This window comes from Dendrobium catenatum, unplaced genomic scaffold (assembly GCF_001605985.2).
Source record: "Dendrobium catenatum unplaced genomic scaffold, ASM160598v2 original_scaffold_19754, whole genome shotgun sequence".
Classification (NCBI taxonomy): Eukaryota; Viridiplantae; Streptophyta; class Magnoliopsida; order Asparagales; family Orchidaceae; genus Dendrobium; species Dendrobium catenatum.
In genome coordinates this window covers 41,965-64,250 of record NW_021338214.1, presented here as the reverse complement: position 1 = coordinate 64,250, position 22,286 = coordinate 41,965, and the positions used below count along the sequence as shown (strand labels likewise).

The window sequence follows — 22,286 nt, the reverse complement described above, 5'->3', positions numbered from 1 at the left end:
TTCTTAGAGAAAAGTTCAAACTTGAGAGCTATTTAGAGAGCCATAATAACAAAGTAGGAGGATGAGACCTAAAGATGTTTGAGCTATTACCTCACAATGAGTGTGATACATGTTTATATATATAATTCCCCTTTTGAGTTGATAAAGTTAATTATGTGGATGTTTAAATTGGATAGAATTATGAGTTTGTATGGGAGCTCTATTACCATATTGCATCCAAGCAACTATTATTTATCTAAGAAGTCTATCCCAAATCAAAGTGAACTTCAACAACTATTGTTTATATAAAAAGTTTTTTTCAGATCAAAGTGAATAATCAAATCCTTGAACCAATTTTAAGGTTCCTTTTGACTTCCTCTTGCTTGTAGCATTATTTTGAATCGTTTAAATATTCTTTTTTATACATATTGTTTCAAATATAAATATGATTGTTATTGGAACTAGGGGTGTCAAAATAGGGTTTCGGGTCGGGTTTGGGTCGAGATAAGAATTTGTTACTGCAACTACAACCTAAGAATAAGATGTCTAAGGATGTACCTAACAGAACATTTACTTTGTGTCAAGTCATGTAGTATCTATTTAGCTTGATATATATGATTTTATTTCAAAATTTAGAAAATTTCAATTTATAATGAGAGTTGGTTTCAGTCTAAATGATTAAAGTGTTAATATTTATATTTTATTTTGTATAATAATAAAGATTTCATATAATTTAAATGCTTACAAAAATCTTTTATATGAACATTGTACACCTTGAGGAGATTATATCATTTATGGTGTCTTAGGACATAGTGAAGTATGTTTCTCACCCTAATATAAAATGATGCATAACATTATGTTGAAACACATATGATCAAATTTTATGATTTTTAGGTGGATATTAGTCTTAAAGTAGAAAAAAAAAAATAATCTTTAATTCATATTAGAATTTGTTAAGATTTCAAGAAAATCCTCTAAACCAACATTTATGTGTTAGACAAGTCTTGAAAAATATCTAATAATTCGCCTCATATTGGCTAAAGGAAGTTCAGGAACAAAGAGATGACTGTCCATTAATTCAATTGGGCACCAATAAGATGATAAAATCTATGTTTTGTGGCTTAGGTAAAACAAAGGGAGGTAGGGTGGGATTTAGGTCAATCTAAGGGACTAAATAAAAACTAGTTTTAATTTGTCTAATGTTTCCAATATCAAATTTTGTGAAGTAAGATAAGATCTATGTGTGAAACATGTAAGTAAACGAGAATTGCTTTTAGGAACTTTACTAATTTGAATTTAAACCTTGCTAATCGTAAACTTATGTTTCACCAAGTTAGATTCTTAGAAATTTTCATAAGAAGGTTATGTAATAGCAATTGATTACAAATGAGATTAACAGGATACTTGCAAGTAACAACAAAATAAGAAAGTAAAACTAATGGAAATGAAACAAAATCCACGGCTTAGCAACGAGAAGTGTTCATCCTGAGTTCCCTCACTATCGCTCTTGAAATTATAGTTTAGCGGAGAAAGGGTAGAAGTAACCCTGGTGATGCCACCACAAGACAAGTGATGCGTAAGGTATTGTTCATGGAGAAGTAGTCGGAGGAGGGTAAGTTGATGATCGGACGAAGAGTTGCCAATGTTTCGTTGGTTGTTGCTTGTCAATTGTCTCGGTGAGATGATAGAGTATGCGATTTACGTAGTTTTCCATTGAATCCTCGTATTACTAGTCTGGATCAAAGAAAGGGGATTGCAAGATGTTGATTTCTCCTTGAGCGTTGTATACGAATCTGTGGTTGACCTCAGGGTCGGCCATGCATTAATAGTAGATGGGAGGAGGAAGTTTGTCATCTTTTCTTTGCTCTAAAACTCATGAAAGAATTAGGGTATGCAAGAGAAACAAGGGGAGAGGATGGGCAAAGGAGGAGAAGGATTTGTGGGCTATGTTAGGTTTAGGGTTTGGATGAGGTGATTATCAATAAATCTAAAGTTAAATTGAGATTTAAGTATTTTGGAAGGGAATTGAATTTGAAATTTAATTTTAAATTCAAATTGGGATTAGGGATTTGAAGTGGAGAGAGGAAGCATGGGCAAGGGAGGGGCTAGTGGGATCTTGAGAGGGGAGAAGGAAATTTTGTGGAGGAATTAAGAGCTTCCAAAACAAGTGATTTAATTTAGGAAGGAGAACATTAAAATCAAATCTAATTTAAATCGAAATTGGATTTAGGTTTATGAACTTTCCTAAATTAGAAATTGCAATCTTGGAAAGTATTTGAAACTCAAATTTTAATTTCAAATAATTCTCAATGCTTTCCTTTCTTGCTTGAATTAATTTATGAAAGCCATTATGATGAGTGGAATCATCATTATGGTGGGGAACATGGGGGTGGGCCGACGTTAATGAGGAAGGGGGTAGGGATGGCGTCGGGTAGGAGATGGGAAGGATTATTTGGGCCGGTTGGTGGAGGATTGGATGTGGCGTCAGGGTTGAGGTTAGTGCCATCAACTCAACATTGATATACGGCATTGTAATTCTAATGTCATAGCACTATGAAGTAGAAATTTTGGTGTCCAAGAGTCACGATAATCTTAGTGTGGATAGTTACACACATGAAGCACCATGATGATTCATGCATATCGTTGCAATGCTTTATCTATTCAGCGGGCGGGCCTCAACTTGATAAAAATAAAAGGTTTGGATACCAAATTTCAGCCTTTGAACTTGGCAATACGTCCAGCTTCACCCTATCATAAAAATAAAAGGTTTGGATACCAAATTTCAGCCTTTGAACTTGGCAATACGTCCAGCTTCACCCTATCATAAAAATAAAAGGTTTGGATACCAAATTTCAGCCTTTGAACTTGGCAATACGTCCAGCTTCACCCTATCATAAAAATAAAAGGTTTGGATACCAAATTTCAGCCTTTGAACTTGGCAATACGTCCAGCTTCACCCTATCATAAAAATAAAAGGTTTGGATACCAAATTTCAGCCTTTGAACTTGGCAATACATCCATCATTGAAATGCTTGATTCTTCTTTAAGCACGAAAGGTTTGTAGATGATTTGATCATCCAATTAGTGTCCAAAATATTCTCCGAAAAATTCCTGGTTGGAGAGACTCTTCTGCCATAATTTTCTTACATTTTCAATTGAATTAGGGAGTGTGAGTAAGAGGGTTTGTAAAGAAAATTGGGTGCAAACATTTGAAAGAAGGAAAGACAAATTTGTAGCTTGTTACTTGGTTTTGTCCTTCTTACTTTTGGCTTTTAAAAATTAAAAAAAGAACTAAAAAAATAATTAGAAAAAAGGCTAATTAAACTGATGGTGAAGATCAACCTAGATCCCTTTGAGACTTTACAAATTCTTTAGTTTATGGAGTTCGTCAAAGTATTAATAGTTATACTATTCATGCTAATAATTTTGGCTATTATGATTCAAGATGGTAGAGACAACATATCTTCCAGAGGAATGTGGGTTGATCAGTTTTCCTTTAAATAAAGGTTAGTGGCGCAAGCCTCATAAAAGATGAGATATATAATGGGGACGTCAAATAATTTTGAGTATCGAAGGGCTTAAGGTGATGACTCTTGTATATAATAACCCTTGATTGTTTTTACTTATTTAACATAATATATTACTGTAACTAATTTATTATGACTAGTATAGAGAAAACACTACAAAATATGATATGATTTGTTATGATTAGTTAGAATATCTAACTTTATCTAATATATGTGATGATATACTTCTATACAAGACAACATAAATTAGTTGGAAGAATTCTGATATTATATGATGCCTGACATAAATTATGATTTTGGAATTATAATCTCGTCCATAATAATGTATATAACATCTATATATGAGCATAGAGATTTACTTGCCCAACACATATTTATTTTTTCTGATTAATTGATTGATTATTAACATATATATTATTTTATTTTTGTGCATTGAATGCAATTATAGATTTTTATAACCTATTGAGCCATTTGCACATCTTTTATTATATTTATGATTCCGGCAAAGGAAAAAATCCTAGTTGAGTGATGTCATGGTTTTAATCTTAAAGGTACTTTTCTGCTGTAGATTGATAATTTTATTACCATAGGAAGGAGCTTGTCCCAGCCTCTGTTTAAAATTGCGCAATAAGAGGCGCGCCTCTGCGCAACTCGTCCAAAAACCGCCTCGAAGCTTACGCAATTCCATCCCTGGCAGAGGCGTACGCCTCACATAGACTGAGACGCGCCTCAGAGGCGCAATTGCGCAATTCTTAGTGAGGCGTACGCCTCATGGGAATGGACCCACCCACTTAAAATGAATGTTTTTCTCCTTAAATCCGCACGACAGCAGCTCCTTCCGAATTTTTCCTACCCGCACGGCTTCAATTCGCGAAACAGAGAGCTCCCGCACGGTCCTTACCCGCTAGCTTCCCTTCCCGCCGCTTCTCCCGCCGGCGCCGCCTCTCTCCGGCGAAGTTGAAACTTCAGGCCGCCCTCTAGGAGTACTCCACATGGATTTTAGGTATTTTTTTTTTAGTTTAGGGTTAGATTTTTCAAGTGTAAGAAAATCTATGGTTTATGATTTTTTTATTATAAGAAAAACCCTTAATTTCTCATTTACGCAATTCTGTGTCCGTGAGGCTTACGCCTCAGACCGCCTCGAGGCTTACGCCTCGCCTCACGGACGAAAACCGCCTCGAGGCTTAATTACGCAATTTTAAACCTTGGTCCCAGCTGAGTATATCCTCAAGTATTTTCTCACATTCCCTAATATCCTTCTGGAAGTCCTGCTATGTTGCCTCTTTGATTATTTCATCCCACATTCGATCATCTTTTACTTTGTTTTTTTTTTAAATAAAACCGTCACAATAACTCTCACTCAAAATTAAATTTCACCTCCTCAATTTCTCAAATTCTGAACGATGCTTTCTAATTTAAAATAAAATATTACCGTTAGATATTCTAGCAGATACTCTCAAAACAAAAAATATACGATATCTTTCTATATATATCTCCTGTCTATATATATCATCTTACAGCAACTCATAACTCATTCGACATTTCCCTGTTTCCAAACATAGCGCAAGGAAGCTCTGCTCTCATGGCTTCTCTTCGTCAGGTGGATATCCGAAACTTCTACATCGAATCGGCCTCCTTCATCCAGTTTTCTCGCCGTTGCCGCTCCCCCTTCGTCTTCTTCGACACAGAGTTCCCGGGCTGCATTTTCCGATCATCGAAGCATCACACGCTTCTCTCCCCTGCCGAGCGCTACTCTGTCCTGAAACTGAACGCCGACGTGATTCGGCCCATTCAGGTCGGCATTACTATCAGCGACGGCGCCACCTCCACCGCTTCCTGGCAGTTCGAACTCCGGGACTTCGACCTGCACAGCCACCCCCACGCTCCCAGCTCGGTCGCTCTGCTCGAGTCTTCTGGGATAAATCTTACCCGGAATCGTCAATTGGGCATCCCCTCCGTCTGGCTCGCCCACCTTCTACTTGACGCTGGCCTCGTCGGCGACTTCTCTAGAGCGACATGGGTAGCTTTTCACGGATGCTACGATTTTGCTATCTTGTTCAAAGCCCTGTTTCAACTGACCACGAAACTACGTGTGAGGCTGTCGGAGACCATGGAGGAGTTCATCGCGCTGACAATGTGGTATTTTGGTGGCCGCATATATGATATCAAGTGCTTGATTAGAAGATGCGATGGGCTTTACGGGGGGCTGGAGAAGGTGGCTGAGAAGTTGGGCGTGAAGCGTGCGGAGGGGAAAGCGCATCAAGCGGGGTCTGATAGTTTGCTGACTTGCAAGGTGTTCCTGAGGATGAAGAAGGTTTATTTCGGTCCTTCTGATGACGGAAAAGAGAAGAAAATGCCCTTTGAAGGGCTTATTTTTGGACTTAACAGTTGATGATGATGATGCTGAGGATATGTTCTATGTTAGTTTTGCTGCTTACAGCGCAAAACAATTTTGTTATGGAATATATCCATTTATGAAGGTTCTGAAAGTAGAATCTTGTTGATATGTAATAATTCTGAAAATTAAATGAATTTTAGTGTGGATAGTTTCCATTTTATATTGCTTTGTTTATCAATTCAGCAGGTTTGAGAGTTTTAATGCTCTGTTTCGGTTTATATTTGGAAATTTATGAGGAATGGATAGAAACAACGCATGAGGAAATAATTACTTGCAAAGTAAAATTAGTACGAATACATTACTCAATGCGTCAACAAACACTCAATTAAACAATAAAACTAAAATTTAGTCATATATAAGAAACATATTACCTAACAGAACTGATCTCAAAGTATTCTTAGAGAGTTTTTTAAACACTTTTAGAAGGAAAGAGCAAACCTCATTTAATCATTTTGTTAAACTCAATTTTAATCTGTATTAGTTTAAGCTTTCCCATGCCATGGAATGAATCCAGAAAACTAAACGCCCTTTCAAAATTTGTAAGGATCATAGTTTAACAAAACATAAAACAAGGCAATTTCTTTTACTCTACTAAATTAGAATTTAAGGTGTGTTAGAAACAGCTTTCCCACTATTTGGCTTTTCAAATTGCAATCAAATTTTTATTTATCGCTTGTAAAAAAATTTTATGATGAAAAACTGCTTTTTATAATCACATAAATTAATGCGTGTAAACATTAATAAATCAACTGTCTATTTTTTATAAGTTTATATATCTATAATGCCTACATTAATATCTTTAAATTAAAATTGACTTTCTCATATCAATTTCATAAACATCTTTATGAAAAACTGCAACCATTTGAAATAAATCATTAGCTAAAATCTGATATCTTTGGTCATCATATAGAAACTCTCAACTATTACATCTTGTTATTAGTAAACTAACTTGAAACTAAATTCACCTAATAAGAAATCATTGTTCCTTGAAAAACTTCTAGCCCACCCCACGTATTGGGATAAAGGCTTGATGATGTTGTTGTTGTGTCTTGTTCTCCTTACTCTTAGTGTAGCCACCAAAATGCAAATCTAGGATGACATTTAGCAACCCCAAAATCAGTTAAAACTCAATGTACGCCAGACAAAAATCATTTGTTGATGTGAAAAGCGCAATATGACCAAAATATCAAATTTGAACATTTTGTCCATCAATATATTTCATTGATGATGTGGCATCACAACTGGGCGAGCAAATAAACATATGACGTACACAAACAAGAGAAAAAGAATTAGCTTCATTTAGATAAAAATGATATCAACATAATCTTACAGAGTTTTTAACAATTTCAAAAAGAAAAAACCCTCAGAAAATTTAAAATGTAGCTTGAAGTCATAAAACTTAAGCTAGGAATCTGGACATGCTCTTGAATCATGCATATCCTGTTCTTCAGCATGTCATGCGCCTGCTCGTTCAATTTTATTAGCTTTCAAAATTTCTTCTGAATCAATCAGGAAAAATCAAATAAGACAGACAATTGCAGATAAGAGCTGCACATTAGTAGAAGCTAATGATAACCTTCAATGACAAATAAACCGCCATTATTGGTTGTTCAAATGCACAATAGCACGCACTGTAGATGATCTACAACAACTAACCCGATTTTCAAAGACAGATAATACATAACACTTTCTCCAATTTGGATTTGGAGGAAAGGGCAGTCCTCATTTAATGTTTAAAGCCACATTAGGCAGGAACTTCTCAGACAGTCCTTCCTATTTTCTTCTCGATGTTCAAACCTTTTAATCGTAAGGCAGAAATAAAACTGTATTAGTATATGCTTTATCACACCATGGAGTTAATCCAGAAAAATAAAGACCCTTTAAAAATTTATAGTGATCGTAGTAGTTTAACAAAAATTAAAAAAGTCAATTTCGTTTACTTCATTGAATTAGAATTTAAGGTACATTCAAAATAGCTTTTCCACTATTTTGATTTTTAAATTGCAATCTAGTTTGATATTGTTAAAATCTCCTAAGTACTATAAAATATATTTTAAATGAATGAATATATAAATATTTTGAAGTATATGATTTACAGTGTTTTGATGGATTTATTTGAAATAATAGATATATAGTGACTCTAGCAAATCAATTAAGAGATATTATTTGATAATTCTTTCAAATTTAAATCTTGGGGTGTTAGAAACCATCACATTGTCTTTCCACAGATCAACATCAAAAACACTCTCATGCTATATCTATGATGAACCAGAATCATGCTTCTAGTAATAGTAATGCTTATGCAAATGTTGCAGGTGAGTTCAACTTTCCAATACTTCAATCAATTTTGCATTAACAACCAATTTTGCATTCACAACACCTTAGATTTAAAAAAGTAAAGCTACATATCACATCATTTCAGACCCAACACTTTTTACTCAAAACAAAACCTTCATTAATAACATTAATTAATTTACCTACTGCGACTTCAACACCAATAAGTTTAGCAGTTACAATATCATCCAATTTAAACATAACCTTAGACTATGTCTTGTTAGTCCTCTCCTTCCACTAGAATTTAATGTCAGTAAGCAATCTTAACACCGATCCAAACTGTTGGTATTATTTCCAGCCTTTTGTATCTTGCAAGACTTGATCATATGCAGGACAATTGGCTTGGGAAAACAGCATGTTTCTCTCTATTACATGCTCCTAGTACAAAAAATGTATGCATCTCAAGTGTCTCACCTAAAATAAGTTTCTTTATTGTTATCTTCAAAAAACATCTCAAACAATAATAATTGTTTATCCCATTACTTTCATTTCCTATAAGTTCACTATCTAGTCATGCTCAAGTTACTACATTGTGATATTTCAGAACCAAATTAATCATCCAAACTATTCACGGGCATGTTTCTTCTTAATATTATTAATGATTTCACATGCTGCGCTTGAAAATTCCTCATACAAAATAAGTACAAAACACAAACCTTCGCAGAAGTTCATCAATTTTGCTTACACTCAATTTTGTTCCTACGTTCAAGCTGTTAGAGTTGACAATGGCTTTGAATTCCTTCCATAAACAGCTTCATTGAAGATAACGTGATTGGATACCAAAGCTTCTTTGTTCACATTCCAAGGAAAAATGTAGTAGAATGAATATATTGACATGTTCTAATCATAGCATGAACATTACTTTCCAATCCTATCCACCACTTGTTTCAGGGAGAAGGTGTATTGATCATTATCAACCTTATAAACAGAATGACATCATCATTGTTGTCTAGTAAATTCCCATTTGAGTTACCACACAATTGGCCTTCATCTCTTGATTACTTAAAAGTTTTTAGTTGTTTATGACATGTAACTACTATTTATCTCATTCATTGATCGTCATGCCAAACTATATATTTTTAAATACCTAATTGGTCAAAAAGGTTATAATCTTTATGATATAGGAATTGAGAAGTTTTTAAATGGTTGTGATGACTAATTATATAAAACAAATTTTCCATTATACAAAACAATTATATTAAACTTCATGATATAGGAATTGAGAAGTTCTTAAATATTCCAAACACACCTAGTCAAGAATATAGGTTACATAATATTTCCTTTGACATTGCTGACAACCTGGCTATTGAACAAACTTTCACTATGTACAATTCAATTCCTGAAACCCAATTTACAAAAGCACATGAAATTCATGAGATCATGCTCATCACACATGAACCAACAAAATCAATTTAGAATAACATACGGTTCGTTTGGGATAGCTTTCTTACTGCTTCTTATAACAACTTTCTATCACAAAACTTTTCTTTTTTTTTGTACTAAAAAGCTACTTTAAGAAGCAAAAAAGAAAAAAAAAAAACCATCCCAAACGAAGTCATACTCTCTCCCATCTACTTTCCCAAAGCAACTTCTAACATGACATAAAGACTATGAAATGGCATCCCCACTCAATCATTATATCTTTTACTCAATACTTTTATCATATACTCCTATTTCTCATGCCCATCATAAATTTCTTACTAACATTCCAGGTCACTAGATTGTCAAAAATTATGCTCAAGCTATCTTCAATCCTCATTTGCAACAAGTCATGAGTTAATAATTGAAAGCATTACAATAAAACAACACATGGAGCTAGCTTATCCTCTTCCCATTAAAAATAAACCAATCAAATGCAAATGGATTTACAAAATCAAGTACAATGGAAGCATTGAATACTATAAAGCATCCCTATTTACCAAAAAATACAATCAAGCCATCAAAGCTATAATATGCATATTAAGGAGAAATTAGTTGATTTATTTTTAAAATAATTTATAAAACAAATCCATTGAGTTGAGTTGGGTTGGGCTGAGTCATCTTTGGTTTAAGTTTGAACTTGATTTATTAATTGGGTTCAAGCCAGTTCATGAGCCAACTCGTTATTAAAATAAATGATTATGATTTTAACCATTTTTTAATAACTTTGTACTTCAATCATGAATTCAAATATATTTTAATTAAATTTTATATTAATATTTTTAATATAAATTAGCTAGCTCGCAAATTAACGAGTCGAGTCGGAGCCAACATAAGCTTGACATGTTAGCTCATCCACGAGCTATTTATCGAGTCAAATCCTAATTGGTTCATGAGTCGGCTTGACTTACTCACACCCCTAATGGCCATCAAGAAGTAGAATTTTTGATATTAAATTGAAAAAATAAATAATTATTAACAGGTTATAAATTTAGTTTATAAAATTTTTATTTATTTATTATTATTATTATTATTTTGAAAAAAATCATTCGGAGCCTGCCACCGTCCTCTAATAACTGAAGGCATATTTAAAATTTTTTTGAGATAATTCCATAGTGGCAATTTTGTTATTATATAAAAATATCGTCCGTTTATGAAAATTCCACCAATCTTATTCTTGCCCCTGATAAGGGTTAAAAATGTAAGTACTCAACATTTGTTGGACGTGACGACAAAGCACTCAGAAAAAGGTAATTTTTGCAAGTTATCTACGAAAATGCCATTCTGTAACTGGCTCTTTATGAGGGCGTTTCTGTGATTTTGGTTAATAACAGGCTTCTTGAATAGGGAGATAACGGCAACGGCAGGCACGTGAGAGACCCACGCCCGGCAACAGTGTCAGGAAATAGCTCTCCACAGCCGTCAGATGAAATCATGATTTTCTACGAACGGTAGAGATTTCACTTTGCTAAAGAAATTGCGCTATCGTCACGTGCCGGTGGAATCCGGTACGTTGCAAATAATGCAATCATCTAGGATCGTGCGGCGCGGCCGCCTCCTTCGCCTCCCGTGTGAATCGCTACAGCCAGTGTCTTTCCGCACACGGTAGACTACAAACCATATTACGCCACGTGTCCTTCAACTCACAACCGCTGCTATATAAACGCTACGCTGGTCCATCTGCGGTTTCTCCGGCGATTCTGTTTCCTTTCCTTCAAGGGTTTTGGTTCCTAGAAGGCGAAATGGAGAGTTCTTACAGAACAAGAATTCTCGTCTCGCCATCACTATCTACGCCGATTACTTTTACCGATGGCGCCTCGCTGAACGACGCAGACTGCGGGGGTTTCGTTCCGTTTCCGTCACTGCTGCAGGATCAAACAGGAACCGCCTCCGCGATTGGTTTTTCAGGTTCTGATCATCTCTCATTTCATCCGTTCATGATGATCGAGCAAGTGGACCCGGCAAGCAGAACACTGATTCCCGCTGCGACATCCTTCAAGATTGATTCCAGTACTGGATTCTTCCAACTTCCAAATCTTTTATCATTGGAGCCGCTTCAAGATCCATTCATGGAGAGATTCGTTTCGAACGCAACTCGTTGTCAATCTGTCGAGCATATCTCCCTTATTCAATCATCCACGCCTCATAAGAGAACGCGTATGTGTTCTCAATACTGGCGGTGCACTCCGTCGCTAGTTCCAGTGCCGAATCGGCAGTTGGTGGACCCAGGGAAAAACGTTCGTCAAACGCCATCTGCGCGGTCTACAGAGAGATCCCGACAACGAAGGCAGTTAATCAGCGAGCGTACGAGAATCCTTGAGAAGCTGATGCCATGGGAGCGGCGGCTTGACACAGGTACAATGCTGGAAGAAGCGTGTAAGTATGTCAAGTTCCTGGAGGCTCAAGTCACTGCTCTGGAGACTATGCCGGCAGCTTCTAGGGTTTTTCCGTCTTCCAACCCACCGGGAAATGCTTTCGGACTTGAGCGGCTCACGCGGCAGCAGCTGCTACAAGTGATGGTTTCCTCAGCAAAGGTTCAGGACATGCTTTATAAGAAGGGCTTCTGCGTAGTCTCTGCGGAGCAGGTGGCGATGCTGCGCCAGGCAATGGAGCGTCGCCTGCAGCCGCTTCTGCTCCTTGGCCACCTTGGCGGTGAGTAATGAGTTTACTCTTCGCTTAAGCTTTTCGATAGGATCTTACTTTTTTTTTATTTTGATTAGGGTTAGGATTTAGTATGGTTTTAATTTGCGATGATGGTCTCGCTTGAGATCGTTTTCATGGATGTAGAAAACGGTAGAATATGTAGAAGCTTCTTTTCTTTTTTTCTACGTCTAAGAATGCGGATATGGAATCAGAATAGCGAAGTATACAAACTTCTGCACTTAGATCGAATATTTACCCGCCTTTTAATGTTTTGATTTGATAGGTTATAAGACATATAGTTCATTTGTTTATTATAGAATAACTAAACTTAAACGCAGCAGGCTATGTGAGATGAGTTCTTTTTACTTTCCTTTCAAAAAGATAATTGATTTTTTTTATCTTTGATCTTACAAAAAAAAAAAGCAAGAATATGAAATATTAAAAAAAAAAATCTGAACGAAACAGAATAAGAACAAAACAAAAAACTTCTATCACGTGGGCCGGAGCTTCTGTAGAGGCAGTAACACTCCAGTTCAGCTGTCAGTGCCCGCCGCATCCCAGCTTCCTACAGAGTTCAAATATATTTATTTATGTTTTTTAATCCTTTCAAGTTTCCTATATTGAGGTAACAAGCCTTTTGCCTTTCTTCCCCATAAAAAGCGCACGTCTGCTTAGGAAATGGCTCAAACATATAAAAGATTTATATATTCCGTGTTAAAAAAAAAAAAACATAAATTATGAACTTTTAATTAGAGTTTTTTTTTTCTCCAATTCACGAATACGTCAATAACTTCAGACGTCAGAATCATGGAATGTAAGTTTAGTGATCATTTGTGATTTATATTTTATATTGTGGTCCTCATTGGTGAGTCAAGATGATTTAGAGCTTAGCCGAAACCAGCTCCCCCAGTTCCCCTGAGCTGCAATAGATCATCGTTTTTGTCTTCCCCCACCATTCCCTCCCTAGCTAAAAACTCAACACGCCATAATTCCTCCCCTCTGCTAACTCTAATCAAAGTTTTTTTTAGTGTTCTGAGAACCACGACAATTGGCACCGATCATTGCAATGTTGGAAATTGACGCCGCCAACACCAAAGATAATATAAGTGCAAACGAGTTGAGTTAAGGTTGAGCCATAGCAAACCCAAGTTGGATTCAAGCTCATAGGATGAGCTCGAGCTTGACTCTTCAGAATTTAAGCTCGTGGAACCAAAGGTGAGGAAATTGTGTTGGAACTTGGTGGAAATGGCAGCAAAAGTAGTTATAAGAACTTGAAGTCATATGATAAGAGTTTCTTGGAGTTGGCATTGATGGGATTGGTAGGGAGTGGGAAAGTTTAGATGGGAGTGCCCTGGAGAAGGCATCAATGAGGGCGAATTATTACGTCCGGTGACCGGATCGTTCGGACACCAATCCAAATGAGCCACGTCACCCGGATACACTGGCCTCGGGTGTATCTGGGTGATGTGGCATGTCTGGATTGATGTCCGGATGAATCCAGACACCGGACGTAATAATTTTCCATCAATGAGACCAATGGGGATTAGAGAAGCTACAATGAGAGCTCCCTAGATAGGATAATTCATGGTTAGCGAGGATTGAAGAAGAAAGGTGTTTGTAAAACTTAGAACGAACACCAAATTGAATAGTGGCAAAAAATCCTAGATTAATTGAGTTGTTCTTGAGCAAATGAATTGAGCATTGTCAAGCTTAAATTCAAACTCATTTAGCACATGAGTTGTTACTTAAGCACAAATTCATTCATGAGTTATTCTTGCCAGCGTGACTCAATTACACCCATGACAAGCGACCATTGCCAATAACATCATCGACCATGGCCTCCCTGCAATCATCACCACCTAGCCAATCACTGCTACCCCCTCAATGGCATCCGCTATCATAACATAAATCAACTTATTCAATATTCAATAAAAACAATGTTTTATTTCATTTTCAATATTAAAAATAAATTAAATTAAAAATGGAAAACCAGAAATAAAAAGTTGCGTGAAAGTACACTTTATAATTTTTTTCCTTTTCAATTTCTTTTAAGTCTGGAGTTTGAAGGAAAGATATATTCTTGAAGTATTAAAACCATTTCAAAAAATTTCTTAAAAATGAAGTTATTTAAGAAAGTAAAAGAAAAAATTAAATAAATAAATAAACCTATTTATTTTCTTTTAAAACTATTTTTTATTAAAAAAATATCACAAATGTTGAGATCTTCTTGATTGCCCACATGAATTGATATTTATGCAATACATGGCAGGCTTTATTATTATTATTTTTGCTCTGTAGCAAATTTCTTTTAGTTTAAGTTCAATTTTGACTTCAAAAATTGGACTTAGAAATACGTTCAATTTTAATCAATTTTGTGACTCTAATTTAGGTTTTGTTTGTGACTGTTTTTTACTATTATTTTTTTCATATTTTTAATAAATTTTTACACTAAAAAACTATTTTAAAAAATAGTGAAAACAGTAAAAAAACGGTGAAAGCAGCTTTCTAATTTTCTCAGGAGACCGAATATCCATCAAGTATTTGAAACCATCCAAGAGAAGGGAATTGCTGGAACTCGTAGTAGCTTTTACAAGCTTGCTTCCTATGCCTTAATTTATCATATTTGAAGAGCTAGAAATGATAGAATTTCCGGAAGAATCTTATATCTCGTTTGAGACGGCTTTCTTACTGCTTCTTAAAGCGGCTTTCTAATTAAAAAATTTAAAATTTTGTACTAGAAACTTGCTTTAAGAAGCAGGAAGAAAGTAGTCCCAAACGAAGCCTTAGATTGTCAAGCAACTGTAATTATAAAAATTAAAAAAGCTCTCATGCGCAAGACCTCTAATTGGAAAGACAAACCTTCGGTTTAGCTGTGGGTTTCTCTTTGCATTTTACCATGTTACGTCTATTCTTTTGGAAGGACAATGATGAATGTTGGTTTATCCAGCTACCCCTAGGATGGTCTTATTGGCAACCATGGGCTTCGCTTTTGTGCGACTCTTTGGTGCAACTTTGATCCGGCCCGCATATTTTCAAGAGCTACCTGAGTCCTCCGCCTCTCTTAGCTTGAGTTTTTGTATTCCTTTTTGGCCTTTTAGGCTTTATTTTGGTTCCTTGAACTATCTTTTTGTTGTTGAGATCTAGGACTTCAGTTTTTTCTTTACATTTACACACGTAATTTTCCTTTTTTTTAATGATACGGGCATAGCCCCAAAATTTCTCGGAAAAAACACTGGCCAAAATTTGTCCCAAACAAAGCCTTAATTCTGATCAGATTTTTGGAATTTAAACGTGATGAGCATTAGGCAAAAAAGAATTTACTTGTGAGCCTAACCGTCAAATCAGAATCAGCTAGCTTGAACATTATAAAATAACTCAAAGAATTTAGCTGATTAATTATATTTCAAAGAAAGAAAGTCAGAGCCAATCAAGAAAAAATGCTCAACTCAATGATTTATAAAATAACTCATTATTTATCAAATCAAAATTTCAGCACCATACGATCACCTAATTAATAAAAAACCCAAAAATTATATAGTTCAAAAAATGTGCTCAATTTTGAATTTATTTCTCAAGTGGGAAAAGCTCCATTTTTTCAAAATTGTGTAAGCACATTTGACTAAGGTTCTGTTTGGACAGATTTTTCTCTATTTTGTTTTGCAGACCGTAACTACGGTTTCATTTTGCTACCATTTTCACGTTGTTTTTTAAAATTTGTGTGATGAAACGCTTATGTTTATTGCATGAGTTACTAATATGTTGTAATTTATAGAAATCAATATTTATTTATTTTTTTTTTCACAACAATTTTAGAAGATACTGTAATAGTCCCATAAAACCCTAACCTAGAATTTAAGGAGAAATTATTTTGTGTAAAGTCCGGACGAGAAGACCAGTCCAAAGTGTGAGTAGACATACTGTGTACAAATAGTATACACAAAAATTTAATACACACCGTGTTCAAGTGTGTAAACTCACATGTTCGGACTGTTCTTCTCGTCCGGGCTCTGCACAGAATAATTTCTCGATTTTAAGAAAATATATTTGTTAGGTTGGGCAAAAATAATGAATGAAACATTGCAAGAGTCAAATTTCTATGCCTAATTTATCAAAGCTTACCCTTTCTAATTTTGGAGCTTTTCGATTTTGTCAAAGAGATAGAAAATAATATTTGAAAAATATAATTGCAAGCCACTTAAGGAAAGGCATATTTCAACCTCTCTAAAATGACTAATGAGATAAACACAAGCGATGGAATATAAACCTAACTTTGCTTCAACGAAGTATGATCCAATTAACCTAATAAATAAATAAATAAATAACCGAAGTGTGATCCAATTGATGATCTAATTAATTTATTTTTTTTTTATTTTTTATTCAAAATATATCGGTTAATCCCATTGTAAGCTTAAAAAATGTTTTTTTTTTTTAAATGGATTGATGGGGTCAGATTTTTTAATTATTGTGGTGTTAAATATGCTGAAAGAACAAATTTTTTGCTTGAAAAATTATCCTACTCGCAATAGTGGAATTAAAAAAAAAATTAATCAGTGGGTATATATTAATTTTATTTTTTGAGAGCGTAAAATTAAATATTTACAATTAAAAATATCAAATAAAAATGACAAATTAAAATATATTTGTTAGACATGAAGGTTTATTGAAAATTGAACGGAGGCATGAAAATCCATCATTTCTAATACGGGAGGATGTTGATTATGCACTTTAATTATCTCATATATAAGATGCCATATATAAAAGTGATAATATATTACATTAGGAGTGTCAAAATGGATTCTGAATACTGCTCCACTGATGAAGGCAATAGTCGACCCTGGAAGAATTGTCAACAACTCTATCATATTTGGGCTTCTTGAGTCCTGCGTTTTGACCCATTCAAGTTCTTGATTTGAAATTTGGTCGAGTTACTCTTCGTGACGGAGTAGAAGAAGGGAAGAGATTCTCGAATGAATAAAAGGATCCAATTACTTTGAAAGAATTGAACGAGGAGCCGTATGAGGTGAAAATCTCATGTACTATTCTTTACAATGGATAATAGCATCGCAAGCCACTTCCAAAGATTAGAATCAGCCGTCAAGGGAAAAAAAAAAGTCTGTGCTTGGCAGAGAAGAAGGGTTCCAGATCAATCCAAAATTGACGAAATTGAACATAGTCAATATGACTCCAGCCGATTTAATAAATTGGTCAAAAAGATGGACTTGAACCCATTCAACTAAAACCAGGCTGATCTGATAACTTGTTTTGATTTAAAAAAAAAATTCTAACTTGTCAACTATACAGTTCAAGTTAATTGATCGGAAGGAATTAAGAACTACATACAAACAACCCAATAATTAATTAAATAAATAAATGGATCGTTATCGGGTTAAAATCATGCGAGAATCTAGTTTGCAAGTCAACCAAGATCCGCCCTACTAATTAAAATTTGGACAAGGACTTAAACCCGACCCCCTTATCAAACGAATCGATCCAAATTAGAATTTTATAGGTCAGGTATGCATCTTCACTCAGAAAGCCATTCAAGTTAGGCTTGTACCAGTACAACCTTTTCGACTTGAAACAATATCAATTAAATTGCAGAGCAAATTTGCAGGTGCAATTTATTGCACTTTAAATGATGGCACATATGTTTTTAATAAGAATGAACAATAGAGTCTGGCATCTTGCATTGCCATTAAACAAGGTGGTTCGAGAGAACTTTTTTTTGGAATAGAGGTATCTACCCGCTGCCACTCCAAATGTAGAGTTTGGTGGCGTAACTAATCTCTCGATGGAATCAAACAAGATCATCCACTGGCATCGGACCTACACTGGCTTTGCCCCACTGAAGAGACGAGGCCGTAGCAAAGGAGATTCGAACCCGAGATGGGGGATTCCCAACCGTGCTCGCCTACCGACCACCCTAAGCCTCGTAGCGTCGTTGGGTGGTTGGAGAGAACTGAGCTTCTCATCCATAAATTTTTGATGTAACCTGAGACAGGACTGTTCTCTAGATTATAATATTTCATTAATTACAGTAATTTAACTTCAGATCTTAATGATTCAAAGTGCTTGTTGGTCTACATGTTAGGTTTAGTACAACTGCCAAGCTTCCAGGTCAACATTAAGCACAATTCAATTAAACTGTAGGGAAGACATTCTGATTAATTAATCCACAGGATCCTAATTAATGTCATTAATGACGTACAGATAGAGATTTGATAGCGTTCACATCATTGTCAATTTTGTATGACAAAGTACACTTAATTATTAAAGCCATATGATCAATATTTATGGCTGAACTTAGTTATAATTTCATTGACTTTTATATGAAGAAAACTGTGCGTAATTATATGCTTCATATTGCAAATGATGATGCAGCAAATCTGTAAGGCTGGAGATTATCAATAAGCAAAGCAGAAAGCTTTACAGATTGCTAAATGGTTAGTAGTAATAGGAAGAAAACTGAGAGAAAAATTACAGATTGTTTGAAGATGAATCGGCTCATATCAATGGCTGTAGGTTTCAGTGGATTTTTTGGGGCTTTTTGGTAGCAGGATTTAGGCCGGATTTGAGGCAGATTTGAGGGAAATCAAGCTAAATAGGCTAAAAGTCAAAACCAAATCACCGTAGACAAAAAATTCCGCATTTTCATGCTAAATCCCGGATTTCCTAAACCCTGTTTTTTGTCGGATTTACAAAATCCGTTGGCTCGAGCGGAAGAGTCTATTCATTAGATCCGTTCTATAGCCAAAAGTCACACGATTTTTTAGGATTTAGGCTCCTTAAGATTTCCAAAATCCGGATTTAGCGGATTTACGAAATCCTACTTAAATCAAATCCTGGGTGCTACCAAACAGCCCCTTAGGATTTAAATAGTAGTTAATTGCAGCAATTGATTACCATTCGTTAGATCTGTGAAGGCAAGAAAAGACTTTAATAAGTATCAGACTTTGGACAATAAACAAAGGCACGAGAGTCTCATTGGCATTACGGACGGATTTTAATTATGATTTTTAGTTTTTTTTTTTTTAACAAATTTAATCATAATGGGGCTCAAATGTATGCGTTTTGCTAAGTAAAATACTAATTTACAATAATCATCATATCTTTATTAGATTAAGAATTCCCAGTTGTGAAGCAGAGATCTGATAGTTCTTTAGATGAAATTTGACCGTTATTCAAAATAGCTGAAACAGTGGTTTCAAATCTTAAATAAATATTACAGTAAACAAAAACTACTAAACTCGTTTAAGCCTTAAAAATTACCACAAAACAAGGTAGAAGAGCTTGAGGATTTAGCAAATAGAGCTCTTCAATGTTGGAATAGAGACCAACTTTTCCAGCAAAAGAATCAAATCCAGATTGACCTGAAATCTCCTGGAAGTTGTCTAATGGCCTGTGGACTCTCCCTGCAATAACTCGGCAAACCAGCAGGGCCTTCTTTATTGAACAATCATTATGATATAGCTCAATCGAATCAATTGCTCTTGCACTGGTTGAAGTTGTGAAGACTCCAAATCCTCCCTTCAGCTCCTTTGCAGAGAATCCATGCCTTATGATATCACAAACTCTGCATTTCTCTGAAACACAGAGGCTTGAAGAGCCATTAATGCCGAGATTGCAGGCAATTGTTGTGCCATGGAATCTCAACAGCTCATTTCCATCAGCAAGGCAGCGAGGATGCTTCTTAGGAAGTTTGCTGACTTTGTTCTTTATCATTTCTCGATGTTCTTCGAAGCGAGCGAGAGTTTTCTGGGTGTTGTGGACTTTGAAGATTCGATCAATTCGGTCACAATGGGTTTCAGATTTTAACAAGCTTGTTCTGCAGATTATTTCCACTATTTTTCTGGAGGAGTCTCCTTCTACTAGTTCAGTAACTGCAAAGATGAGGAAGAGTGTATCTTATAAAGAAGAAGATCCAAAAATAATATAGCTAGTTTCAAACAGGAAAATAGTGGTTTTTGAGAAAAAGAATCGAATTTCCTTATGATTTTCATATCTTCGATCCTTTTTTTTTTAAATTTAAAAGATTTAACTTGTTTAAAATCATTCTGAATTCAAAAGTAATATCACACATGTTAAAAATTCTCAGTAATACTCTTTAAAACAACAAAACTATAAAGGAAAAGAGGAAAAATAGTAAAAATTATATTTTCAGAAAACCCATCATAAAAGAATTGAAAATTCGCATACAGGTATGATCTTTTGGGTGCATAAAGGAAAACAATTAGATCACTCATGCACAAATGAATCAAAACTTGCATCTCGTTTCAAAAAATGAACAAGCGAAAACATATTAGACCCATATTGTTATAGATCTTACTGGTATTTATATTTAGATTGGAATAAGCAGAACTGCAATTCAGAAAAGATTTCCATGGTAGGAGAGATACAAAACCATAGAAAAAATAGCAAGTTTTGTGTTCTGAAATTACAGCTTGATAATCAATTACTCAAAGCAAGGAAATCAGAAATAAAGATGTGCACTCTTTAAAATACACAAAATTAGAAAACAAAGAAGCAGAATTATGCACCCAGATCTTACCTGCATGTTTGGATAAATGATGAGCTTCCAAGTCATCAAACTTGAGAAGCTTCTCTCCACATTTATGACAAGCCAGTCTAAAAGAAGCATACTCAACTGAAGTCCTGGGTGTAGAAACGCCATGAAATCCTATTTCAGTTCCATTATTTCCACCTATAGAACCAGCAAGACTTGATCCCCCAAATCCATTGCCCTCTCTCTTACCAACCAACACAGTAGGTGATCTTCTTGGAGGAGTGAGAGTACCCACCCCTCTCAAATGCCCCAAAGGCCCTGGAGTCCCTGGCCTCAGAGTGCCCACGAAGGTAGAACTCATCCCCTCAGTATCTCCCTCATAGCAGCCATTGAAGCCAGTAATCCTTAGCTCACACTTGGAATTGCTCAGAATGACTTCATGTGTTATTGGATTGAGAAACTCGCTACTTCCTATCGATCTTGGACTGCAACTTTGCGGTCTTTCCAAGTGCCTTTTACTTCCATGGATAACATCCTTGAGATTGGCTATGGATCTTGAGCAGCCAGACCTACTAAGTCTCCTGTTGAGGATGGAACCAACATGGCCTCTAGCTTCTGGATCAAGTACTTCACCTGGCTCTGGCTTACAGTGGAGAGATCTCTTGAGAGAAACCCATACACGGGGCATTTTATCCTTCCCTTTCTCTTCCTTTTTACTCCTTTGTTTCGAGAGAACAACACTCCCCATGGCTTAAGACAAGCTGAGGTAATCAAACCTTGGAGAAACCAATCTAAACTGCGGCATTAAAAGGATTTAATCAATGGGAATGGAGGAAGGAGACAAGAAAGGATAAAGACCAGCAAAGACAAATCATAAAGAGAGGGAACAACAAAGAAGCATTGAAGGCATGGAATATTTGGCTTCTTGAGCTGGGAATCAAAGAAGACCAGTTTGGAAAATTGCAGCAGGAGCTGTTTATGTTCTCAACTTTACATGAAACTCTCTCAAGTTGGTTCTGAATAGAAGGATTTTGATGGACTTATTAGTAATCAATATCTCTCTTTCTTCTGGTCATCAGAAGGTTTGTGAGATGAAATGGTGGGAAGATTTTAATAGGCTCAGCCGTGGTTTTTAATATAGTGGCCTTTCAAAAGAAAAAAAAAACGCTGAAAAGGTCTTGCCGGTGGTAAGAATTGCAGGTAAACTAAACATGAATGCGAACATTTTATAATGAAATTATTATATCTTGACCGGGCACGAATCCCGATGCAAAATTAAGTTGAAAACTTCTAAAATTAAATTTGGGACCATCCCAACTTTGATTTCAGCAAATTTATAGCTTAACTGAACGTCTTGAAAAGATGAACCCAGCGACTCCAAATTTGACATAGTATAAGTTCGAATGGGACCAAATCGAAGACCCGAAGCTCATTTGCAAGGTGAAAACTATAAATTGGATGGTCAAACGGTTTCCAAATGTGA

The 22,286-nt window shown here is 35.5% G+C and overlaps 3 protein-coding genes across 3 annotated transcripts; 2 read left to right on the top strand and 1 right to left on the bottom strand.

Moving 5' to 3' along the window:
* Window positions 1–5,069: 5,069 nt before the first annotated feature.
* On the top strand, window positions 5,070–6,015 carry LOC110109508 (probable CCR4-associated factor 1 homolog 11). The gene has a single exon (XM_020840606.2). It carries the CDS (start codon window positions 5,089–5,091, stop codon window positions 5,896–5,898), a length of 810 nt encoding a protein of 269 aa, XP_020696265.2. The 5' UTR covers window positions 5,070–5,088; the 3' UTR covers window positions 5,899–6,015.
* A 5,350-nt stretch (window positions 6,016–11,365) lies between these two features.
* On the top strand, window positions 11,366–12,501 carry LOC110109507 (transcription factor bHLH53-like). Its single transcript, XM_028691592.1, has one exon. It carries the CDS (start codon window positions 11,400–11,402, stop codon window positions 12,315–12,317), a length of 918 nt encoding a protein of 305 aa, XP_028547425.1. The 5' UTR covers window positions 11,366–11,399; the 3' UTR covers window positions 12,318–12,501.
* Window positions 12,502–19,434: 6,933 nt separating this feature from the next.
* Window positions 19,435–21,919, bottom strand: LOC110109509. Its single transcript, XM_020840607.2, has 2 exons — window positions 20,849–21,919; window positions 19,435–20,180 (listed from the first exon to the last, which is right to left on the bottom strand). Exons 1-2 carry the CDS (start codon window positions 21,549–21,551, stop codon window positions 19,552–19,554), a joined length of 1,332 nt encoding a protein of 443 aa, XP_020696266.1. The 5' UTR covers window positions 21,552–21,919; the 3' UTR covers window positions 19,435–19,551.
* Between the last annotated feature and the right edge of the window lie 367 nt (window positions 21,920–22,286).